Source organism: Podarcis erhardii, assembly GCF_964252035.2.
Source record: "Podarcis erhardii genome assembly, chromosome: 13".
Lineage (NCBI taxonomy): Eukaryota > Metazoa > Chordata > Lepidosauria > Squamata > Lacertidae > Podarcis > Podarcis erhardii.
The window spans coordinates 343369-365374 of NC_138502.1; the positions used below are offsets into that span (position 1 = coordinate 343369).

At 50.1% G+C, this 22006-nt stretch overlaps 2 protein-coding genes across 3 annotated transcripts; one reads left to right on the top strand and one right to left on the bottom strand.

Annotated features, from left to right (window-relative positions):
- Positions 1-1068: 1068 nt before the first annotated feature.
- LOC309327365 (serine protease 55-like) lies at positions 1069-4973 on the bottom strand. Of its 2 annotated transcripts, none has more exons than XM_081836579.1 (5): positions 4775-4973; positions 3861-4059; positions 2845-3098; positions 1617-1756; positions 1069-1476 (listed from the first exon to the last, which is right to left on the bottom strand). In XM_081836579.1, exons 1-5 carry the CDS (start codon positions 4956-4958, stop codon positions 1090-1092), a joined length of 1164 nt encoding a protein of 387 aa, XP_081692705.1. In that variant the 5' UTR covers positions 4959-4973; the 3' UTR covers positions 1069-1089. The 2 variants fall into 2 exon arrangements, with proteins under 2 accessions (XP_081692705.1, XP_081692706.1); XM_081836580.1 differs by having other exon boundaries at positions 4726-4848.
- Positions 4974-7204: 2231 nt separating this feature from the next.
- LOC309328508 (zinc finger protein 213-like) lies at positions 7205-21948 on the top strand (the record flags this gene model as incomplete). The annotated part of the gene is made up of 6 exons (XM_081838508.1): positions 7205-8117; positions 8264-8327; positions 8563-8645; positions 9379-9719; positions 18945-19095; positions 21832-21948. The coding sequence occupies exons 1-6, from the start codon at positions 7659-7661 to the stop codon at positions 21946-21948; spliced, it is 1215 nt and encodes a 404-aa protein (XP_081694634.1). The 5' UTR covers positions 7205-7658.
- Between the last annotated feature and the right edge of the window lie 58 nt (positions 21949-22006).

The following is a 22006-nucleotide window of genomic DNA, read 5'->3' on the forward strand; positions in this document are numbered from 1 at the left end:
AAATGGAAATGACTTAATGGATCTCTTTTGTGGTGGCGGCTGCCTTTCATCCCCTCCATTATCGGCTCAGGTTGTATATATGGGCAAATAAACCCATATCACCCAAAGACACCTGTCTCCTCTGGGCCTCAAAAGGAAACATGAATGCTGCCTTCAGTGCTTGGGACCCTGGAACGTCACACCACCCAGAGATTGGGGGGGCAGGCAACGTTTCCTGCTCCCCCCCCCATCTGCATTTTTATCCGTAAGCCGTCCCAAATCCCCGTCCGGGTAAAAGGCGGGATGTAAACGAACATAAAATAACAATTTTAGCACCACTAAAAAGAAAACACAAACATATGAAAAGTTAAAAGGGCAATAAAAGAGACACGTTGTTTTGTTTGTTTCCACCCCTGCCTTTTTCCCACGCAGCTTACAGATAAAAAGGAGAACCGGCAAAAAAAAACCTTAAAAATAAAAATATGGGCAGGGGGTGTGGAAAAGATCAGGAGTCCTCTGTTGCCGGGGGTTGGACTAGAGGTCCCTCCGGTTCCCTTCCAACTATGCTGTGCTACGATTCCACGACCCAAAAGCATTTCCACGCCGTCGGAAGCCAGCAGAAGACCGAAGCCAAATCTCGCCGATCTCCTGAGCATCCCGAGGAAGCGAGCCAAGCCATCTCCACGCGCACAGGCGCCGGGAAAAACTTTCCTCTAAAGCAGGGGTAGGCACACTAAGGCCCGGGGCCGGATCCGGCCCAATCGCCTTCTAAATCTGGCCCGCGGATGATCCCTGAATCAGCGTGTTTTTACATGCATCTCTGGGCTATTTCTGGGGCATAGGAATTTGTTCATCCCCCCCCCCCAAATAAAACATATAGTCCGGCCCCCCACCAGGTCTGAGGGACAGCGGACCCCTGCTGAAAAAGTTTGCTGACCCCTAAAGCCTTTGGCCGCTTAGCATCCCACGACCTTGAAAATGTTTGCGGGGTCTTTGGGGTCGCTTTTGTTTCATCTTGCATTTTGCGCCCTCCCCGTGCTAGCCCTGCGACCATCGGGAGAAGGGCGGCGTACAGATTTCATAAGTAAATACAAATAAATAAATTAGCATTTATTCCATCTCTTCTGCCCAGCGCAGGGCCCAGCAGGCGGCCCCCAGGAGCCAGGCGAGGGCCGGGCGCTGCCCGGGGGTGGCCCTGGCGGCGATGGCCGCCTCCACTCCGGCCCACATGTCGAGCTCCTGCCTGGTCACGTGCGCCGCCTCGGCGGCGGGGGAGGCGGTGTGGCCCTCGGCGGTCTGGGGCACGTGGAAAGGGTGGCTCTCGTGGGCCGAGGTCATCTCCAGCCACGCGTGGAAGTTGGCCACCCTGGTGTAGACGCCGGGGCTGTGGCGGGCCGCGCAGCTGCGCCCCCAGCTCACCACGCCGACCGCGTACCAGCGCTGGTGGGGTCCTCCGCGGCCCGGGGGGCGGCACATGAGGGGTCCTCCGCTGTCCCCCTGGAGAGGCGGGAGGGTGGGAGTTGTAGTCCGAAGCCCCCGGGAGCCCCAGCTGCAAGCCTTCCCTCCCCACCCTGCGCCCCCTTCCACGCCCAGAAGGAAGACTGGGGGCAGGAGGCGAGGGGGGGGGCGTCTCCCACCTGGCAGGCGTCGCGGCCGCCCTCCTCAAACCCGGCGCAGATCATGTTTTTGGTGAGGGAGCGCAGCCAGCGGAGGCACAGCATCCAGTCGACCATGCCCACCTGCACGTCCAGCAAACTGTAGGATCCCTGGCCGCTTCCTGGACGGAGAGAGGAGGAAGGGAGAGAAGCCGCGCGGGCTGGCTGGAGGCGGGCGCAGCCCCGAGACCCCTTTCCCCATGGGCACCCCACGAGGGGCCCAAAGACCCCCTGGAATTGGATCAGGTCCATCCCGTCCCGCTGCCTCTTCCCCGCAGAGGTAGACTGAGCCTGAACGCGGGGCTCCTCCTGCGCCGCCTCTTCTCCACGCATTTGCCCCGTCCCATTTCTCTGCCCTGGAGGCCATGTCTTGAGGCAGAGGGGGCTCCTGCTGCCTGTGGGGCGTGGGCTTCTTTCCTCCCCCCTCCCCCAATCCATCCCACACCACTGCGCCAACTACGCAGGCAAAGTTCGAGTCCGGCATCCGTAACCAGCTTCCCATTTTACAGGGAAACACAGTTGGAGAACAGCCTTGACCAAAGGTGTCCTGGGCTGTGAAGACACTCGAACTCAGGACGCAAGGGAGAAACGTGCTAGGAGGAAGGCAGGCACCATTGACAAACCCTCACCGGGATCAACTCCCGCCCGGAAACCAATGTCCCCACTGTGGAAGGACGTGGGGATCCAGAATTGACCTCCACGTCACTTACGGACTCACTGCTAAGACCCTGCTTCACGGAAGACAATCTTCCTCGGCTACGAGGGATCGCCAAAGAGAAGAGAGATTTACAGGTGGAAGAACTGAGGAAGGGAGCGGGGTGGCAGCTGTCCAGGGCCAAATCCTGAGTCAGCATGGGGCCTGTCCCCTCCCCATCTTTCTTGCCCACCCAGGTAAACTCCCTCTGTTCAAACAGGGGTCCACACGCGCAATGGCCCGGCTCATGGGTGCCAACTCCCTGGGGCCCTGGGTGTCCAGGCACCCACAGAATTCCCCAGGAAGGGTTCGGACACCCACAGGTTTCGGTGCCAGGGTCGTGCACGCTGCGTGGCACTCACGGCCCCGGGGCACCCACAGTCGCGAGCCCAAGCTGGCGCTTCTGGTGCGGCTCCGCTCTCCCAGCCGCGGGCAGAGGGGTCTCTTTGGGGAAGGACGGGGGATTTCGTCAAGGGAAAGGAAGCGCGGAAGAGGCAGCGGCGCCTTCGGGCTCACCGGCCTTCGTGAGCCCCCAGCCGGCCACGGTGCAGCTCTCCCACATGTTGTCGTCGGGGACGATGCTGTGGTCGGGGAGGCAGAGGGGGCTGTGGTAGAAGCTGTAGGGGATGGGCTTGTCCAGCAGCAGGAGCGCCAGGTCGTTGTCGTAGGTGCGGGTGCTGTAGTCCGGGTGCAGGTGGATCTTGCGCACCCAGCGGGTGACGTTGTGCCTCCCCAGGAGGTTGCTCCCCGCCGCCACCCTGACCTTGTCGCTGAAGGAAAGAGAGGGGGGGGGACTCTGGGTTTAGTCAGAATTCACACACACTTTCCCCTCCAAACAGGGTCTCCCTGAAGTCATAGAAGTGTAGAGTTGGGAGGGGGTCCGCCAGGGGCCATCTAGTCCAACCCGCTGCGATGCAGGAATCCAGGGCCGGATTATTTCCTTATTTAATTTCCTTATTTGAGTTTATATTTCGCCCTTCGCCACAAGCTCTCAGGGCGGTTCACAAGATAAAAATACCGCATAAAAGCACAAAATACGAAACTATAGCCCCCTTCCCACAAACACATTTGAAAGGCTGTAGAGTTTTAACTGGAAGTTTCCGCCTTCCAAACAGACATAATGAAGGCGCCAGGCGAGGCTCCCCGGGGCGAGCAGTCCACAAACGGGGAGCCACCACAGAGAAGGCTGGTTCTCCAGAAGGTCACATGGAGGAGGCAGCCTTCATTAAGCAGCCGAATCAAAATAAGGGAAGCAGAGATCAAGAAAGCAATCTTTGTTTGCAAGAGAAGAGTCTGGTTGTAAACGGGCGCTTAACCCGTGTCCGCATGCCGGTTCAGACACGCACTTCGTAGCACCCGGCTGCACCCAGAGCCAGCCTCCCCCTTGGCTCCGCAGGGCCTGGCTTGGCGGGGGGCGGGAGAGGGCGCGCGCACAGCCTCCGGAGGAGGTTCCTGGCAGCCAGGCAGGGCCCCCGCCTGAAGGTCCCCCCCCCCCGTCAGCGGGCCCTCTGCCCTCCCCCCTCCTTTCTCACCTTCTCTCTGCGAAGCAGTGGGCGGCGGAGAGGACCCACCAGGGGTGCACGATGGAGCCCCCGCAGAAGTGGTAGGTGCTGGTCTGTATGCTGACTACCCAGGGCCACTTCCCGGGGAGGGATCTCGAGCCCCCCACAATGCGCGCGCCGGCCCCGGGGGAGGCGTGGGGCCCGTCGAACTCTGGCCGGAAGCCGCAGCCTGGAGGAGAGGGGCGGGCGGAGGCAAGTGCACGTCAGAAGGACATAAAGAGAGTCTGGGTGCAGGATCAGGCCACTGCAGGCCCACGGGGTGCCCTACATGGGAAACGTCCAATCAGGGCCAGACTGCAAGAGCACTCTCGGGTTGTCCTTCCCCTCACCTCTGATATTCAGGGGTAGACTGCCCCAAGCCATGGAGGTTTTGCTGGCACAAGAGCCCTTTGTAATAAGAGCCCTGCTGGATCAGGCCCGTTGCCCACCCAGTCCTGCCTCCTCTTCTCACAGTGGCCAAACAGATGCCCCACAGGGAAACCTGGGGGCAGGATCCGGGCACAAGAGCCACTCTCCCCTCCTGTGGTTCCCAGAAACTGCTGCCTCCAGCCTGACACAGCATGGGCATCGGGGCTGGTCGCCAGGAGGAGGCCCCAAACCACCTCAGCCTCGCCACCCTCCCCACTCCAAGAGGTGATGACGTCACATTATTCCCGTGATGTCACAGGAAATGGAGCAGCGGGGGTGGGGAAATTCTTGGAAGACTAGCCATCAGAAGGTGGGGTTGTTGTTTTTTTGAGTCTGCCCAGGGCCTCCAAGGGAAGGAGCCATAGCGCCTCCAGCCCCGCCTTCACCCCATGGCAGCGCCCCACTCCCCTTTCCTTGCACCCGGTACCTTGTCCCCAAATGGCCCCTCCCTGAAGCATCAACAGCAAGCCACATGCCAACAGATGGTCCATAGGTTCTCCCAGAAGTCGCTGGCTTCCAATCTTGAGTGTGGGAGGGGGTCTCAGGCTGTGATGTCATAGAAGGCCAGCTAATGATGTCACAGGTGCAGAACCGAGGCCCCTCCTCCTGGTCCTTAGCTCCGCCTCCCCCAGCCTGGCGCTGAACTGGAGCACGAGGCATGGCTCTCTAGGAGCTGCCAGCCTTCTGTGAGGCGCCGAGGTCACTGGGAAGGAAGGCAGAGCTGAGTTCAAATCCCGCAAGCTCAGTTTCCTCAGCTGCAGGAAGAAGAGTGCGAACATGCCTGGCCAGGCCAATCCCTGCTGCTCTGGTTCAGTTTCACCCCCTCCCTGCCAATGCGTCAGGGGAGGGTTGCAAAGTGGTCATGCTCTTCAGGAATCATGGACCTGGGTCCCCAGTGAGAGGTGCCGGGGTTCAAGCAGCAATAAACGCAGAATGGAAGAAGACACAGGGAAGGGAGGGACGTCCTTGCGGCTCATTGCCGGAAGACTGGAGGAAAGCCAACTTCTGTTACTGTTATTGTTACAGGTAGGTAGCCGTGTTGGTCTGCCATAGTCGAAACAAAATTAAAAAGGAAGGATTTTTTTTATTTTGTTATTGTTACTATTATTATACCTTGCACATTTGGTTCGGTTTCCTCCGTCACTTTGGGTGGCTTACAGCATATATAAAACATGATAAAACAGGTATCTGAAGAAGTGTGCATGCACACGAAAGCTCATACCGATAACAAACTTAGTTGGTCTCTAAGATGCTATTAGAAGGAATTTTGTTTGTTTGTTTGTTTGTTTCGACTATGGCAGACCAACACAACTATCTACCTGTAAATAAAACATCAAACATTAAAAACTCCCCCATAGAGGACTGCCTTCTAAAAGTTGTGTAGTTCTTTATCTCCTTGACATCTGAAGGGAGGGCGTTCCACAGGGCGGGTGCCACCACCAAGAAGGCCCTCTGCCTGGTTCCATGTAACTTCGCTTCTCGCAGGGAGGGAACTGCCAGAAGGCCCTCGGAGCTGGACCTCAGTGTCAAGGCTGAACGATGGGGGTGGAGATGCTCCTTCAGGTATACTGGGCTGAGGTCATTTAGGGCTTTCAATGTCAGCACCAACACTTCGAATTGTGCTCAGAAACATACTGGGAGACAATGTAGGTCTTTCAAGACCAGTCTTATGTGGTCTCGGTGGCCGCCCCCAGTCACTAGTCCAGCTGCCACATTCTGGATTAGTTGTAGTTTCTGAGTCACCTTCAAAGGTAGCCCCATGTAGAGTGCATTGCAGTAGTCCAAGCACGAGATAATCAGAGCATGCACCACTCTAGCAAGACAGTCCGCGGGCAGGGAGGGTCTCATCCTGCGTACCAGATGGAGCTGGTAGACAGCTGCCCTGGACACAGAATTGACCTGCACCTCCATGGACAGCTGTGAGTCCAAAATGATCCCCTGGCTATGCTCCTGGTCCTTCAGGGGCACAGTTACCCTGACAGGACCAGGGAGTCCCCCACGTCCGGCTTACTTACAAATTCCAAATGTCTGGTTCATGTGCTGTTCCATGCAGCAGCAAGAAGAAAACACATAGAAAAACTCTTGCGTTACAAAGTACAGGAATGCAAGGTCAAAGCTTTGCAGGAGCTATTTGATTTAATTAAACAACAGTGATAATAAAAACCACTGCAGCACCCAATGTTGTGTTTAACATACCGCGGAACTTGGATGGTGGCCATCCCAGTCTCCCTCTCACATTCCCGCACTTCTGAGTGTCTGCAAATGCTTTGCTGTCTCTGAAACCTTCTGAAATTCTTCACACATTGGCGTTTCTGCTGCTTTGCAGTCTTCCACTGTGAGCACAAGATGCTGGGCCTGATGTTCTCCTGACGCTCTTAGGTCCAAGAACATCGCTTGCTCCCACTTGGCTGGCTTTCAAAGAGGATGGGACCAATTCCTGGCGGAGGCAGAAGCTGCCGCTGGCTAGTGGCCAGGATGCCTCGCAGTGCCAACTGTGGGGCGCGCACAGCTCTGGTCGGATCCAGGCTCTCCGGCAGTTCTGAGCGCAAAGCTGCGCCAGTGCAGAAGGACGTATCCTGCCGGAGCCATTGCCCTTCCTCCTTCGGGATGCGGCGGGATGTCCGTCGGTCTCTCTCCCCGCCTGTGCGGGACTCCCAGGGTTCCCCTACGGAGGCGGGGGCTGTCCTGTCATGGACGCGGCGGAGTCGGGAGCGCGCCAGTCCAGCCGCCCCCCCTGGACAGGATCAGGCCCCTGGACACTGCAAGCAGAGGGCATGGGGGGGGGGCTGGCGCTGGAGGCCGGGGATGGGGGGGAGGGGATGGAGCTCGCTCGCCTGGAAGAGATCGCCGCTTGCCTGCCGCTGCCTCCCCTGGGTGGGTGGGTAGGAGGTTGGCCATGGCTTGCTGAGGAAGGAAAAGCTCCAGACCTCCAGCCCACTGCGCGGATCCCGTCCTCCTCCAGGAGGGATTCTCCAGGGCGGCCCCTGCCTGGCATTCCTGCCCCCTCTTTCGCCAGCCGGGTCCAGCATCGTGACCGCGGAAGGGAGGGAGAGAGTTTTAAGCACTGAAAGGCAGGAGCAGCCAGCCTGATACATTGCACAGAAACCCCTCCAGTTGCCTCCACATTCGGCCTGGTCACTTTCCTTCTCGGAGGGCGAGAGGCTTCCTTCTCCTTCCTTTTTTCCTTAAACAAAGCTCAAAGATTGGCCAGCGGCGCAGTCCAGCCCTGCTTCCTAGCAAGGCTCACCCACGCTTCTTCAGGGAACATATTTATTATCCTGCCCTTGTGGCGATTGTATAACAGAACATTGTTATTTGCACTGTAGGATTTTCTAGCACCTATAATTTGAGAGACAGAAAATGACAGAAGAGGAAAAAGTTTCCTTCTGCTCTTTTGGGGACTTCCTGAGAGCGAAGATGGATGAGCAAGACTCAGCTGGCCCTGGAGCAGGAAGAGGCCATGGCACTGACACAGGGAGCAGTCGGGGATTATGGGAAAACTCAGTGCAGAAGCTCCTGGGAGAGGAGGACACCCTTCGCTCAGAGGCGCAGAGCCGGCAGTTCAGGCAGTTCTGCTCCCAGGAGGCCAGAGGACCCCGTGAGGTTTGCAGCCGACTCCACCACCTTGGCCACCAGTGGCTGAAGCCAGAAAGGCACCCGAAAGCTGAGATGCTGGACCTGGTGATCTTGGAGCAGTTCCTGGCTGTCCTTCCAGCGGAGATGGAGAGCTGGGTGAGGGAATGTGGAGCAGAGACCAGTTCCCAGGCAGTGGCCCTGGCCGAAGGTTTCCTCCTGAGTCAGGCAGAGGAGAGGAAGCAGGTGAGAGAGACTCTCCTCTGGATACTCCCAAGGGGCTCCAAACAGGAGGGAGAACAAACCCAAATGCTCTAATAACTGTCGGTCTGGAATTTTTTTTCCTAATAGTTCTTCCTATTCTCTGTTTTGAATCTTTGTTGCTCTTGCAGGGAAATTATACTTTTGCAGAAATGGGTCCTGAGGCAGAGAGGACGCCATTGGTCGCCAGAGAAGGTAAGGAAGAAGGAGTTCTTTCTCCATTTGGTCACGTTCTGTTTATTTTGAAATTATTCCATGTGTTCATTTTATCTTTTTGAGAAACACACTTGGGGTCAACTAAAATATGAAATGGGTAGAAACACAAAAATGCACTCAGCAGGAGGCCCATCTATGATTAGAGAGGCACTGCTCCACCCCTGAGAGAAGCATCCTGCACTCCTGGCTCCCCACTTCCCTTTGTCTCTCACAGATGCCAGAAAGGTGCCAGAAAGAGCTCCTCCTCCATCTTTTCCTGGTGGTGGAGAGGAAGCAGCGGCTGTGGAAGTAGTTCAGGTAGGAGGAAGGAGATTTGTGGGGAAAGAGGCTGAGGAGTGGGGCAGCCCCAGTGCCTCCAGGGTCCAACGAATCTCTCTGCCCCTCGCTTCTGTCAAATCTGCACTGAAGAAAGCATGAAAAGGCCATTCAAGGAGGTTCATGTGCTGAGAATAAGGAACAGCCACCTCACCTTTACTAGCCTTCTGAATGTTGCTAGTATTATTTATCATTCATTGCAGTCTCGTTTATACATTTATCTTTGGTTGCCAAAACAGGCTTCTAAGCAGTTAGTAAATCATAAAAAACTGTGGCCAGGATCCATCCCCCTGTTTAGGGAAGTTTTTAATGTTTGATGTTTTATCATGTTTTTAATATTCTGTTGGGAGCCGCTCAGAGTGGCTGGGGAAACCCAGCCAGATGGGCGGGGCGTAAAGAAATAATTTGTTGTTGTTGTTGTTGTTATATCCCCTATTATTAATGGGGATAGGAAAGAGGGGGTCCTTCCATCTGGCAATTGGGAATGCTTGCATAGACAGCAGCATTGAAAGAGTTCCACTCATTTGCACAAAGATTAACTACACATTAAAACAATTCCATTAAGACAGTAAACTATGGACAGTATCCATAGTTAAAATGTGCAGCGAAACAATCCCATTAAAACAACACAGCAATTAACAGGCAGAAAACAACAGAGAATGTGCATTATATGTTTATCCTGCCTAAGAGGAGGACTGCTTCCTTTTCCTTTCAGGGTTCATTGTGCTTTGAAGATGTTGCTGTGCATTTCACGGAGGAGGAGTGGGCGTTGCTGGATCCTGACCAGAGAGCTCTGCAAGAGGAAGTCTTGGAGGAGAATCGTGGGATCATGGCCTCTCTCGGTAAGGCTCCCTGTTGGATCATAATATCTGTTCTGAAATTCTTTACATTAATCTATGTGAGAAACCTCCCATATTTTGATGGTGCTCAACAGCGCCACCTACAGCACCTGGGATTCCAACGCCCCCACAAGCTCACCTTGAATGGAAGGCTATCAACTCTTTTGTCTGTGAGAATTCCTTCCCCAGCTTGCTTTTTTAAACAACTTCCAGGCTGGTCTGATCTGCCTGAACCTTTTCAAATGCAGGTTTCAGAGTGGTTAGGAAAGTTGAAGTAGTTTCTTTTTTTAACGAAACCACAATTTTATTTAAGGTTTTCAACATATGATACAATAAAAACCCAATAAAACTAATATCTAAAGAGAACAGAATAAAAAAGAAAGAAATGGGGGGGGGGTGACAAAGAAGAAAATATAAACATACCCACACAAACACAAAGTTTTATATTTTACCAACCTTCTATCTGAATCTTGAATGGTGAAAGACCAGGGGAAATTCTGGCAAATCACTTAAAACAAACGTAGGAAAATTCATTTATCCCAAGTATTAAAGGTGAAGTCAATAAAAACTCAAAGGATATGAATAACCAATATTTTAAATTTTATTTGCAATTATACATTGAACCAAAACATGTCGCCCACAAGGATATGCAGACTTTCTTAAATAAAATAAAACAAAACTACCTCAGCTAGATGATTTACAAAAACAAATACTGTTAGCACCAATATCAGAGGCAGAAATTAAACAATCCATCCTTAAAATGACAACTGGCAAAACATCAGGCCTGGATGGATTCCCTATTGAATGATATAATTGGATTGTAGATCACGGCTTACTTCAAGTTGGACATGCCTGGTGTAAAACATATATAGATTTATTGGTACCAAAACTTCATCAAATGTATGTTGAGATACTTGATAAAGGTATCAACACTATTTAACCAAGCCAAACCACAGTTATTCCCAAACCAGATAAGGATCACACAAAATGTGTGAATTATCACGCTAGATCCTTGATTAATGTTGATACAAAGTTTCTAATATTTTGACACTAGCAAATAGAATCCAACAGATAATTGCGGAGGCAATTGAGAGGGATCAGACCGGCTTTATAAAAACAAGACAGGCTGCAGGTAACATTAGATTAGTGGTAGATTTGGTTGACTTAAATAAAAATAAAGCAACATTCTTTTGGACATCTGTATCTTTGCCTTCACAGCACCATCTGCCGAGTTGAATTTGTCTCCTTTTTCTGAATCTTCATAATTCGTTAAAAATGGCTCTTCTTGATTTTCATCCAGACTCACATTCTTCTCATCTGTATTTCTATGTTTCTAGTCATACTATGAAATTCTCATTTCTACTGCTTTAACTGCTCCTTAAGCATTTTTTGGAAGAGGCCCAGAATCGGTGAGGCGTCGTGAGCCTTCATGATTATGAGATTCCTTCTTCAAATCTGTGTCAAAGCAATCAATGTCCATCTTTTATGGCTCAGTACAAAGAAAGGGCGAGTTATCAGGTACATAAATTATACATAGTAAAAAGCTGAAAGAGTCACAGTCCGTTATATCTTTCAAAGTTATCAGATATTTAAAGCTTTTTGAGGATGTTTCCAGCCTTTTATAATGTTTTGTAGCCCTTAGCAAGCTTTGCCACTGGGTGCTCTTTAATGGACAAATAGGGAGTCCAGTTTGCTTTTCTTGCAAATCTTGTTAAAAAATAATTAACGGAATGGAGATGCAGACTTGAAGCCCATATTTGGTGTTTGAGCTGCTGTAACTCCTGAATGCTCCACATCTCCAGAGGTTTAATCTTCCTCCTGATAATGATGGACAAGTGTCTCTTCAGAACTTCTGAGGCTTGCTCATTGATCTCTCCTTGACCCTGGGAGAGAAATTCTTTTCCAATCTTCTTTAAACGTGTGTTCTTCTTGTTCTCTTATTCCATATGTTAAATCTGCAAGCTGTGTATATATTCCATCTGCTTCAGTTGCCACTCTTCTTTGGTTGGGACCTCGCTCATTTTCCATTTTGGGGCTAAGAAAACACGAGCTGCAGTAGTGCCATACATAAATAACCCTTTTTTACACCTGGGAATTTCCACCTGATGGCCCAAATCTTAAGCTTTTGTTCCCAGGTGCTCCTTTGTATTCAGATCAGGCCTCAGCACAATAATGTAGCACTTGGGGAGGAAGATGCAGCCCAGGAGCCCAGCACTGGAGGCCAACATAGAGAAGACCTGCACGGCCACCATGTACTTGCCCTTGGTGCTCAGGTAGGTGGGCACAAAAGACACCCAAACACTACAGAAGACCAGCATGCTGATCAGCAGGTGATCAGCTTGGCTTCGTTGAAAGAGCCGGGCAGCTTCCTGGCTAGGAAAGCCACCGTGAAGCAGATGGCAGCCAAGAAGCCCATGTAGCCAAGGGCACCATAAAACATGGCCACAGAGCCTTCGTTGCATTGCAGAATGACCTCTACCACCTTGGAGTGGGACTCTGGGAATGGAGGAGAAATCCCCAGCCCGGTAGCGCAGATGACAACCTGGGCACTGGAACAGGAGACCACAATGGAGTTGGCCAGACTCTTCCCCAGCCATCTCCTTGCCCTGTTCCCTGGCTTTGTGGCCAGGAAGGCCAGCACCCCAACAATGGTCTTTGCCAAGAGAGAAGAAATGGCCACTGAGAAGATGATGGTGAAGGCCGTTTGTCAGAGTAGCAGGTCGCTATTCTTGGCCGCCCAATGAAGAGGACGGAGGACAAGAAGGAGAGCAGAAGGGAGGCGAGGAGGATGCAGGAGAGGTCCTGGTTGTTGGCTTTGACTAGTCGGGTGTCTTTGTATTTAATGAAGATTCCCAACACAATTCCTGCTGTAGAAGATAAGGAGAGGACAATGGAAGCTAAGGTGATCCCCAGATGTTCTTCACAAGCCAGGAAGGTGATAATCTTGGAGACACATTGATCTCTGACCTCATTTGCATGCTCATTGTCCGGGCATTTGGTGAAATTCTTGGCATCTGAGGAAGAGAAAAGCGTGGCTTCAGCATCACCTACATCCATGACCTTCTGTGCTCTGCGCCATTTTGAAAATCTCAGCTGTTGTGGGGGAGGTTGGGAAAGAAGAATGTGTAAATAGGTCATGAGAGGCAAAAAATTGTGTATTTGTTTTTTAAAAAATGTTCACACTTGTAGCACACACTTTCCATTGTGGAGTTAGAGGAGTCCACCCCCCCCAAAAAAAAGTTTACTCATCCAAGCAGCCTTGTGATCTAGGATTCGGTCAGAGGAAATGACAGCTCCACTTAGGGAAGTGCTGGGTGAGATCCCATGGACAGATAGGTAGCCGTGTTGGTCTGCCATGGTCAAAACAAAATAAAATAGAACTAACTCAGTTGGTCTTTAAGGTGCTACTGGAAGGAATTTTTTTATTTTGTTTATCCCATGGACAGTAATACTAAAAGGAAAGGGAGTTCATGATGGCTGGGAGTTTGTTAAGAGGGAGATAGTAAAAGCACAACTTCAGGCAATACCAATGAGACGGAAACATGGAAGGTGCCTAAAGAAGCCAGGGTGGCTATCTAAAGAACTTTTAACTGAGTTAAGATTAAAAAAGGATGTGTACAAAAAATGGAAAAGGGGGGAAACCACCAAAGAGGAATTCAAACAAATAGCCAGCACGTGTAGACACAAAGTCAGAAAAGCTAAAGCACAGAATGAACTCAGGCTTGCTAGAGAGGTTAAAAGCAACAAAAAAGGCTTTTATGGGTATGTTCGTAGCAAAAGGAAGAACAAAGAAACAGTGGGGTCACTCAGAGGAGAAGATGGTGAAATGCAAACAGGGGACACAGAAAGGGCTGAACTCCTCAATGCCTTCTTTTTTATATATATAAAATTTTTATTGGGTTTTTACATTTTATAAAGACAATACACACACACACACAAAAAGACAAAGACAAAACATGTATAATTTCATATCCTTACTTTCTTTACCCCCTTTCCCTGACTTCCCCCCACCCCCTCTTCATACATCCCAATTCCCATAATTAGTTCAGCAAGTTCTTGTCCCTCGTCCTTAACATATTGTTATTATTTTTTAAGCTTAGCTCTTTTTACTTGGCCACATTTTACTTATCCAATTCTCTTATAAATATTAAATCCTTTTTCTAAGGTCGACCTAAAATCCTTTCCACGAATTTCTCCCTTTTTATATTAATTATAGGTCATAATAGCCAAACACAAAGATCATGAAATTTTGAAATTCTGTTCTCCCCTCCCTCCCTACCCCGGTTTCCATCCCTTCCCAAGCAAATGTCCACAAAAACAGTTCCTAGCCCGGATTCCTCACATCCGAGGCCTTCAAATCTCTGTCAGTCTCTCTCTGCCGGTTTTGTTGGTAACCCTTTTTGTTGGTCCTCAAGTCTCGAAGGAGTTCTATCCCAATCACATCAAATTTTCTTCCATCCAAAATGCTTAAAAGCAGTTGCTGCAAAAGGTCAGCTGATCTCCCATACTCAGAGAGGAAGTCCCAATCATATTTCTTTACTCTTTTATATTCCAGTATTCCAAGTACTCCAGGGGCTTCCTCCTTCCTCTTTCTCATCTTTCGCAGATTTGTAATCCAAAGATCTTCTTCTTTATTTTCTAACAATATAGGCTTCTGGTTGGTATTTTCCACCTGTACTTTCTCCACTCCTTCTTCCCTCTCCACCAGTTCCAAAAATGTCTCTTCTGGTTCAGCTGCAGATTTTTTATCAGTCAAGTCCTTTATGCATTCAGCAGAGTTGCTTGTTTTAGAATTCAAGGTCATAAGTTCTTTGTTCATAGCCATGCTCTGCTCTTGCAGGATTCCCACGAGAAAAAACATTTTTTCTATCTCTGCCAGTAATTTTCCCTCTGCAGCCATTGTAATGTCTCTAGTTCCCCCTAGGGGTATTCCAATTGCTTAATAGTCCTTTTCCAACAATCCGTTACTTTGTTGTTTATTACTACTTTGTTTCCAACCACCTCAATTCAAATGTAGCACCTTTAGTCCAGAGAGATATTAAGTAATAAAGTTCTTAACTTTAACCGCCCGTTTGACAGCTCCTTTGACAGCTGTCAAACTCCTTATTCTTTTTCCTCAGGCTCACACACAGGACGCTCCCGGGTCCGGGGGGGGGGGAGTTTACACAAAAACTTCTAAAGTTCCTCTCTTACTCTCCAGCACAAAAACTTCTTCTGTCAAATTCATGGAAATTATCTTTTATCTGACACCAAAAAAGAACAGTGATCTCTCCACCTTAGTTCTCCGATCCTTGCTTTAGATCGTTTGTAGGTAGGGGGGGTGCGGACTTCCCTTTAGCGCGTCCCCCGGTCGTGCCGAATTCAAAGGTAAAAATTTTAAAGTCCAAATTCCATAGTACTCACGGGTTGTTTGTTTTCCAGTCCAAATTTTGGGGGAAAAGTCAGCGCTCTCCGGCCATGGCTCGCGGCTTCGCTCCACTGAAGTAGCGGTCTATTCACAGCACCACGCCACTCTCCGTACCCTCTCCGTAGCCTTTAAAAAGGCTCTTCGTGGGTCGGGGATGGCGCTTAAGGTGCCCGCCGAGTCACCAAGTCCGCAGGCTTCCGCGCCTGCGGTTTCTAAGGGTCCCTGCGTCGCCGGCGCGGCAAGACCCGTCTTCAGCAGAGCCGATTCCCTCCGGAGCTCGGAGGGAATCCGCCATTAGCCGATCGCACTAACCCGGAAGTCCTCCTCAATGCCTTCTTTGCCTCAGTCTTCTCCGATAAAGAAAACAATGCCCGACCTGAAGAATTTGGAGCAAATGATTCAGCAGAGGAAACACAGCCCAGAATAACTAAGGAGATAGTACAAGAATACTTGGCTAGTTTAGATGTATTCAAGTCTCCAGGGCCAGATGAACTGCATCCAAGAGTATTAAAAGAACTGGCAGATGTGATCTCAGAACCACTGGCAGTCACCTTTGAGAATTCCTGGAGAACAGGCGAAGTCCCGGCAGACTGGAGGAGGGCAAATGTTGTCCCTATTTTCAAAAAGGGGAAAAGAGAGGACCCAAATAATTACCGCCCAGTCAGTCTGACATCAATACCAGGGAAGATTCTGGAGCAGATCATTAAGCAAACAGTCTGTGAGCACCTAGAAAGGAATGCTGTGATCACCAATAGTCAGCATGGATTTCTGAAAAATAAGTCATGTCAGACTAACCTGATCTCGTTTTTTGACAGAATTACAAGCCTGGTAGTTGAAGGGAACGCAGTGGATGTAGCCTACCTTGATTTCAGCAAGGCATTTGACAAGGTGCCCCATGATATTCTTGTAAAGAAGCTGGTAAAATGCAGACTTGACTATGCTACCACTCAGTGGATTTGTAACTGGCTGACTGACCGAACCCAAAGGGTGCTTATCAATGGTTCCTCTTCATCCTGGAGAAGAGTGACTAGTGGGGTGCCACAGGGTTCTGTCTTGGGCCCGGTCTTATTCAACATCTTTATCAACGACTTGGATGATGGACTCAAGGGCATCTTGATCAAATTTGCAGATGACACCAAACTGGGAGGGGTGGCTAACACCCCAGAGGACAGGATCACACTTCAAAACGACCTGGACAGATTAGAGAACTGGGCCAAAACAAACAAGATGAATTTTAATAGGGAGAAATGTAAAGTATTGCACTTGGGCAAAAAAAATGAGAGGCACAAATACAAGATGGGGGATACCTGGCTTGAGAGCAGTACATGTGAAAAGGATCTAGGAGTCTTGGTTGACCACAAACTTGACATGAGCCAACAGTGTGACGCGGCGGCTAAAAAAGCCAATACAATTTTGGGCTGCATCAATAGGAGTATAGCATCTAGATCAAGGGAAGTAATAGTGCCACTGTATTCTGCTCTGGTCAGACCTCACCTGGAGTACTGTGTCCAGTTCTGGGCACCACAGTTCAAGAAGGACACTGACAAACTGGAACGTGTCCAGAGGAGGGCAACCAAAATGGTCAAAGGCCTGGAAATGATGCCTTATGAGGAACGGCTAAGGGAGCTGGGCATGTTTAGCCTGGAGAAGAGGAGGTTAAGGGGTGATATGATAGCCATGTTCAAATATATAAAAGGATGTCACATAGAGGAGGGAGAAAGGTTGTTTTCTGCTGCTCCAGAGAAGCGGACACAGAGCAATGGCTCCAAACTACAAGAAAGAAGATTCCACCTAAACATTAGGAAGAACTTCCTGACAGTAAGAGCTGTTTGACAGTGGAATTTGCTGCCAAGGAGTGTGGTGGAGTCTCCTTCTTTGGAGGTCTTTAAGCAGGAGTGCTCTGATGGTGTTTCCATCAGGAGTGCTCTGATGGTGTTTCCTGCTTGGCAGGGGGTTGGACTCAATGGCCCTTGTGGTCTCTTCCAACTCTATGATTCTATGATTCTATGGTCCCTTCCACACACGGAACACAAGCACAGCAGCAAGCGGGTTTTCCTGGTATCACCTTCTTGACATATCCAGGTCGACATCTTTCATCACACCTGGAATGAGGGACAGCTAAGCATACAGGGGAAATGTGCACAGAGGGGGAAATGTTAGGAGTATTGTTGACTATGGACTTCACTCATAGAGTTTGGAAATGACCCAACAGGGGGGTCTCTAGTCCCAGTGACCCTGTCTGCTTTGGCAGAGAAACCTCCTCTGTGGGTCTATTAGCTAGTCTCCCCTTCATTCTTTCATGTTTCCTTATAAAGATGTGCTCATGGCAGAGTACAAGACATACACAAATGACATAGAAACACAGGAAAAAGAAAACAGCAGAGATAGAAAAAGTGGTGAAGATTATTGCTTGAGCATCCTGTCACCTGAAGACTAATGGAAAAAAAGGAGTCCTGGGTTATTATTGAAAGGAGTTTTGAGTGCTGGGAAAGAAGGGGAGAAATTAATCTATTTTGGGAGAGAGTCTGCTCTATAGTGGGACACGGGTGGTGCTGTGGGTTAAACCACAGAGCCTAGGGCTTGCCGATCAGAAGGTCGGCGGTTTGAATCCCTGTGACGGGGTGAGCTCCCATTGCTCGGTCCCTGCTCCTGCCCACCTAGCAGTTCGAAAGCACGGCAAAGTGCAAGTAGATAAATAGGTACCGCTCCAGCAGGAAGGTAAACGGCGTTTCCGTGCGCTGCTCTGGTTCGCCAGAAGCGGCTTAGTCCTGCTGGCCACATGACCCGGAAGCTGTACGCCGGCTCCCTGGGCCAGTAAAGCGAGATGAGCCCTGCAACCCCAGAGTCGGCCACGACTGGACCTAATGGTCAGGGGTCCCTTGACCTTCACCTTACCTGCTCTATAGTAAAGAAGTCTCCCCTCTGGCAACCCTCATCCTCATCCTCATCCCCTGACCCATCTCAAGGTGGCTTCCCCTGCATTCCTTTTGTTACTGCCACAACCCTGCTGGGTTTGCAAAGCAGAGGATGGTCAAGGCCCTCTTAGCGGGTTCAGGGGACTGAGGAGGCATCCTGAGCTGCTGGGGCCAACTCTTCACTCAGGACCTGCTGTGAACCAAAATCTCCCGTCGTCCATTATGTGAGGGGACCCTCCAGGGAGGTAGGATGCTTCCTGCCTTACGCAATTACAATACCAAGGGGAAATCCCGCGGGCTTCCAGTCCCAGCCCCAAACTCTACTCGCTCGCAGCCCTTCCTCCCTCGAATCTGGGCAAAGGATCGCAGTCAAAGCCGCAAAGGGAAAAGGCAGGAAATCGTCCCATCCCAGGCTGATGAGCTCCACCTGCCTTATAAAGGGGTGCAAAGGAAGAAAAAGGGAAAAGAGACCCCACCCCACCCCAGTTAGGTGGGCATCAGGTGAGAAGTGACAGAGGCAGGCAGCTGGATCCGGCCCATCAGCGGCGTACGGAGGCAGGGACGGCACGCTCCGGGTGCCATCCTGACGGGGGTGACATCGCCGTGCCCCCCCCGGAGGCTCGCCGCGGGCAGCTAGCCCCGCCCCCAGGGGCGCCGCTCCGAGGACCGGAGCAGCTTTCTCTGCCTCTGGCTCCGGGTCGGGGCTGCGGGGTATGGGACTGGCTGGCTGGCTGGCTGGCTGCACAGGCGATCTTGGGAACTGCCTGCGCATTGACCGACTGCAGGCTCCCTCGCCGCTTGCTTTCCGGCGCCTGCTAAAACCATTTCCCTTTAGGCAAAGCCTGTCCAAAGCTGACGGAAGGTGTAATCCATTTGTAGCCTCTTGCTTGCTTAAACTTTTGCACAGTCTAAAATCCACCTTATACTTTTTTCGTCCTCGTTTGGGGATTGTTTTGTTTTGCTTTTTCACAGTTGGCAGGTGGCATCCCCTCTCGAGGCTTCCAGAGACCGGCATTCAGAAACGCTTCCTTCCTCCGACTGCAGAGGGCAGAGCTGAGCCCTCCTGGCGAGGAGCCCCCCATAGCCCCCCTCCCAGAATCTGCCCAACCCTCTTTTAAAGCCCCCCGGCTGGTGGCCCCGGCTGCCTCTCCTGGGAGGGAGCTCCGCAGTTTAAGCCTGCGCTTTCTGCTTCGCCCTCTCCGTTGGGGCAGCTGGAGCAAAACCCGGTGGCCTTGGCGGCTCTCCTTCAGCTGCAGGCGGCGCCACCGCGAGTGAGGCTGGACGCCACGGCCGCCAACAACCTCCGAATGGAGAGGGAGTCTGGCGAGGGGCTGCAGGAGCCCAGGGAGGGCTGGGGGGGGGGGGGCTTCTCGGAGCCTGCGGCTTCCAGACGAGAGAGCAGCCCTCGGCGGCATGAAGGAAGACACGGCCTTCAACGACGTCCGCTTCTTCTCCTTCTGTTGCTGCTTAGGGGGCTGAGGGGGTGGGGGGCACGCGGGGAGGTGGAAATGGGACCGCGGCTCTTGTGTTAAAGCACTGTTTCATCTCACAGAGTTTATTGAGAGGTCTGGGGGAGGGAACCACACATTTCAGCAGCTGGTGATTCCTTCCTTTATGGGAGCTGGACTGGATGACCCCTGGGGTGCCCTTTCCATCTCTCTACCTTTCTTGGATTCTGTGACGTTGGAAGGTGGTGGCCTCACCTTCGCTGGAGGTTTTTGAATAGGTTGGAAGGCTGCCTGTCAGGGATTCTCCAGCACTGCAGGGGGTTGGACTAGATGACCCTCAGGGTCCCTTCCAAATCTACTGTTCTAGGATTCATTGGGGATTTTAAAGCAGTGCCCGGGTGGCCGTTTGTCACACTGAGTGGAGATTCCTGCACTGCAGGGGGGGGCTAGACACCTGTCAGGGTCCTTTTCCCACCTCAGAAAGTCTAAAGGTCCAGAAAGAGGGGGGTTTGCCCTGCCGGACATGAAGTTGTATTATGAATCAGCAGCATTCTGCTGGTTGAAAGATTGGCTACTTCTTGAGAACACTGACATGTTGGACTTGGAAGGGTTCAATAATGCTTTTGGGTGGCATGCATATTTGTGGTACGACAAGGTAAAAGCTAATAGAGCACTCAAAAACCATATTGTCAGGAAAGCTGTGTTTAATGTCTGGACAAGATATAAGGACCTATTGGAAAACAAGACCCCAAGGTGACTATCACCCATGGAGGCTAAGGCTTTGAAAAAACTCAATATGGAGGCTATGTGGCCAAAATATTGGGAGATATTAGAACAAGATCGAGACATATTGAGATTGCAGAGTTTTGAGAAACTAAAAGATAAAGTGCGAGATTGGTTACATTACTACCAAATTAGAGAGGCCTTTGACTTGGATAAAAAAATAGGCTTCCAGGTGGAAAAATCGAAATTAGAAACAAAATTGTTAGAACCTAAAACTAAGATACTTTCGAGAATGTACAACTTGCTGCTAAAATGGAATACACAGGATGAAACAGTTAAATCAGCTATGATTAAATGGGCACAGGACATTGGTCATAACATTATGTTTGCTGACTGGGAAAAGTTGTGGACCACTGATATGAAGTTTACGGCATGTAATGCCTTAAGAGAAAATATTATGAAAATGATGTATAGGTGGTACATGACCCCAGTCAAGCTTGCAAAAATTTATCACCTGCCTGACAACAAATGTTGGAAATGTAAAGAAACTGAGGGAACATTCTTTCACCTTTGGTGGACATGCCCAAAGGTTAAGGCTTTTTGGGAAATGATCTATAACGAACTAAAGAAGGTATTTAAATATACTGTACCTAAGAAACCAGAGGCCTTCCTTCTGGGCATTGTCGGCCAATTGGTGCCAAAGAAAGATAGAACATTCTTTATGTATGCAACAACCGCAGCAAGAATACTCATCGCAAAGTATTGGAAGACACAAGATTTGCCCACCCTGGAAGAATGGCAGATGCAAGTGATAGACTATATGGAATTGGCTGAAATGACTGGCAGAATCCGAGACCTGGGAGAAGAGTCGGTGGAAGAGGACTGGAAGAAGTTCAAAGACTATTTGCAGAAACATTGTAAAATGTTTGAATGTTAAGATGATGTTGGATATAAAGATAATATGGCATCAGTGACATGGTAAAAAGAAGTATGCAAAAATGTTTTAAAAGAAAAGGGTGTAAAGGCAGAGTAATATCATGTCGAAATTAAACAAAATGATATAAGGGATTAAGTTATAAAGAACATGCAAAAATGTATTTAAAAAGAAAGGGAAAATAGAAGCCATAATAGGTTGGAATGTATAATATTGATTAAGATTTGAAAGAGGATAAGGAGCTGCTGAACTTGATTGAGTAAAGGGGAATGCAGGAAAGGGAGACGTGAGGAAGTCAGGAAACAGGGTTATAAAGATAAGAATCCAAAAACTAATTTTCTTTATTTTCTGTTCTTTTTTATTTTTTCTGTCATATGTTCTTTACTGTGTTTTTTAGCTCTGTTGGATTATGTTGCTTTTTATTGTATTTTTTTCTGTTTTGTTTGATTGTAATATTTGTTTTATTATATAAAATCAAAATAAATATCTTATAAAAAAAAAAAAACCCAGAAAGTCTAAAGGTCCTAAATTTCCCAAAGGTCCGTCTGTGGCAGGTTCTGAGTCATGTCGCAACCTGCACAACCCCCACAGAACCGCAGTCTCAGCCCAGATTGCGCAGTCGCCTGAAATGGCAAACCGGTTCCTATTTATTTACTTTCCACCTTATCTCCACACAGAGAGTTTGTCTTCCGCCCAGCAGCCCTTTCTTTCCCTGGGCGGAAATTTCATTGGTGCGGCCCTTTCAAAGGGCATTGTGGTGTGTTTGGGGATAGATATAGCTGCTGGGAAATGTGGGGGTGGCCTGGGGGGCGCCATCCTGCCCCCCGGGCAAGGCAGTGCAGCACCTGTGGGCGACACGACACCTTCGCCCATCCTTGAAAATTTCCTTCTTGAGAAAACAGTGGGCGGAAAACCCCATGAGGTCATGGAGGAGGAAGCGAGAGGAGGAGGAGTGGGGGGCGGGCATGCTGGATTCCCCAGACCTGACTCACGAGGAAGCTTTGCAAACCAAGAAGTGAAAGCAGACTGTGGCCTTCCGGGTTCTGCTTTCGACTTCAAAGTGAGCACGCAGAGAGC

Coding starts and splice junctions, on each gene's coding strand:
- LOC309327365 (XM_081836579.1), bottom strand. CDS start 4,958: ATGCCTCGTGCTCCAGTTCAGCGCCAGGCTGGGGGAGGCGGAGCTAAG. Junction 4,060..4,774: donor AACCTATGGACCATCTGTTG/GCATGTGGCTTG, acceptor CCTCTCCTCCAG/GCTGCGGCTTCCGGCCAGAG. Junction 1,757..2,844: donor CTGGGGGCTCACGAAGGCCG/GTGAGCCCGAAG, acceptor CTCTCCGTCCAG/GAAGCGGCCAGGGATCCTAC.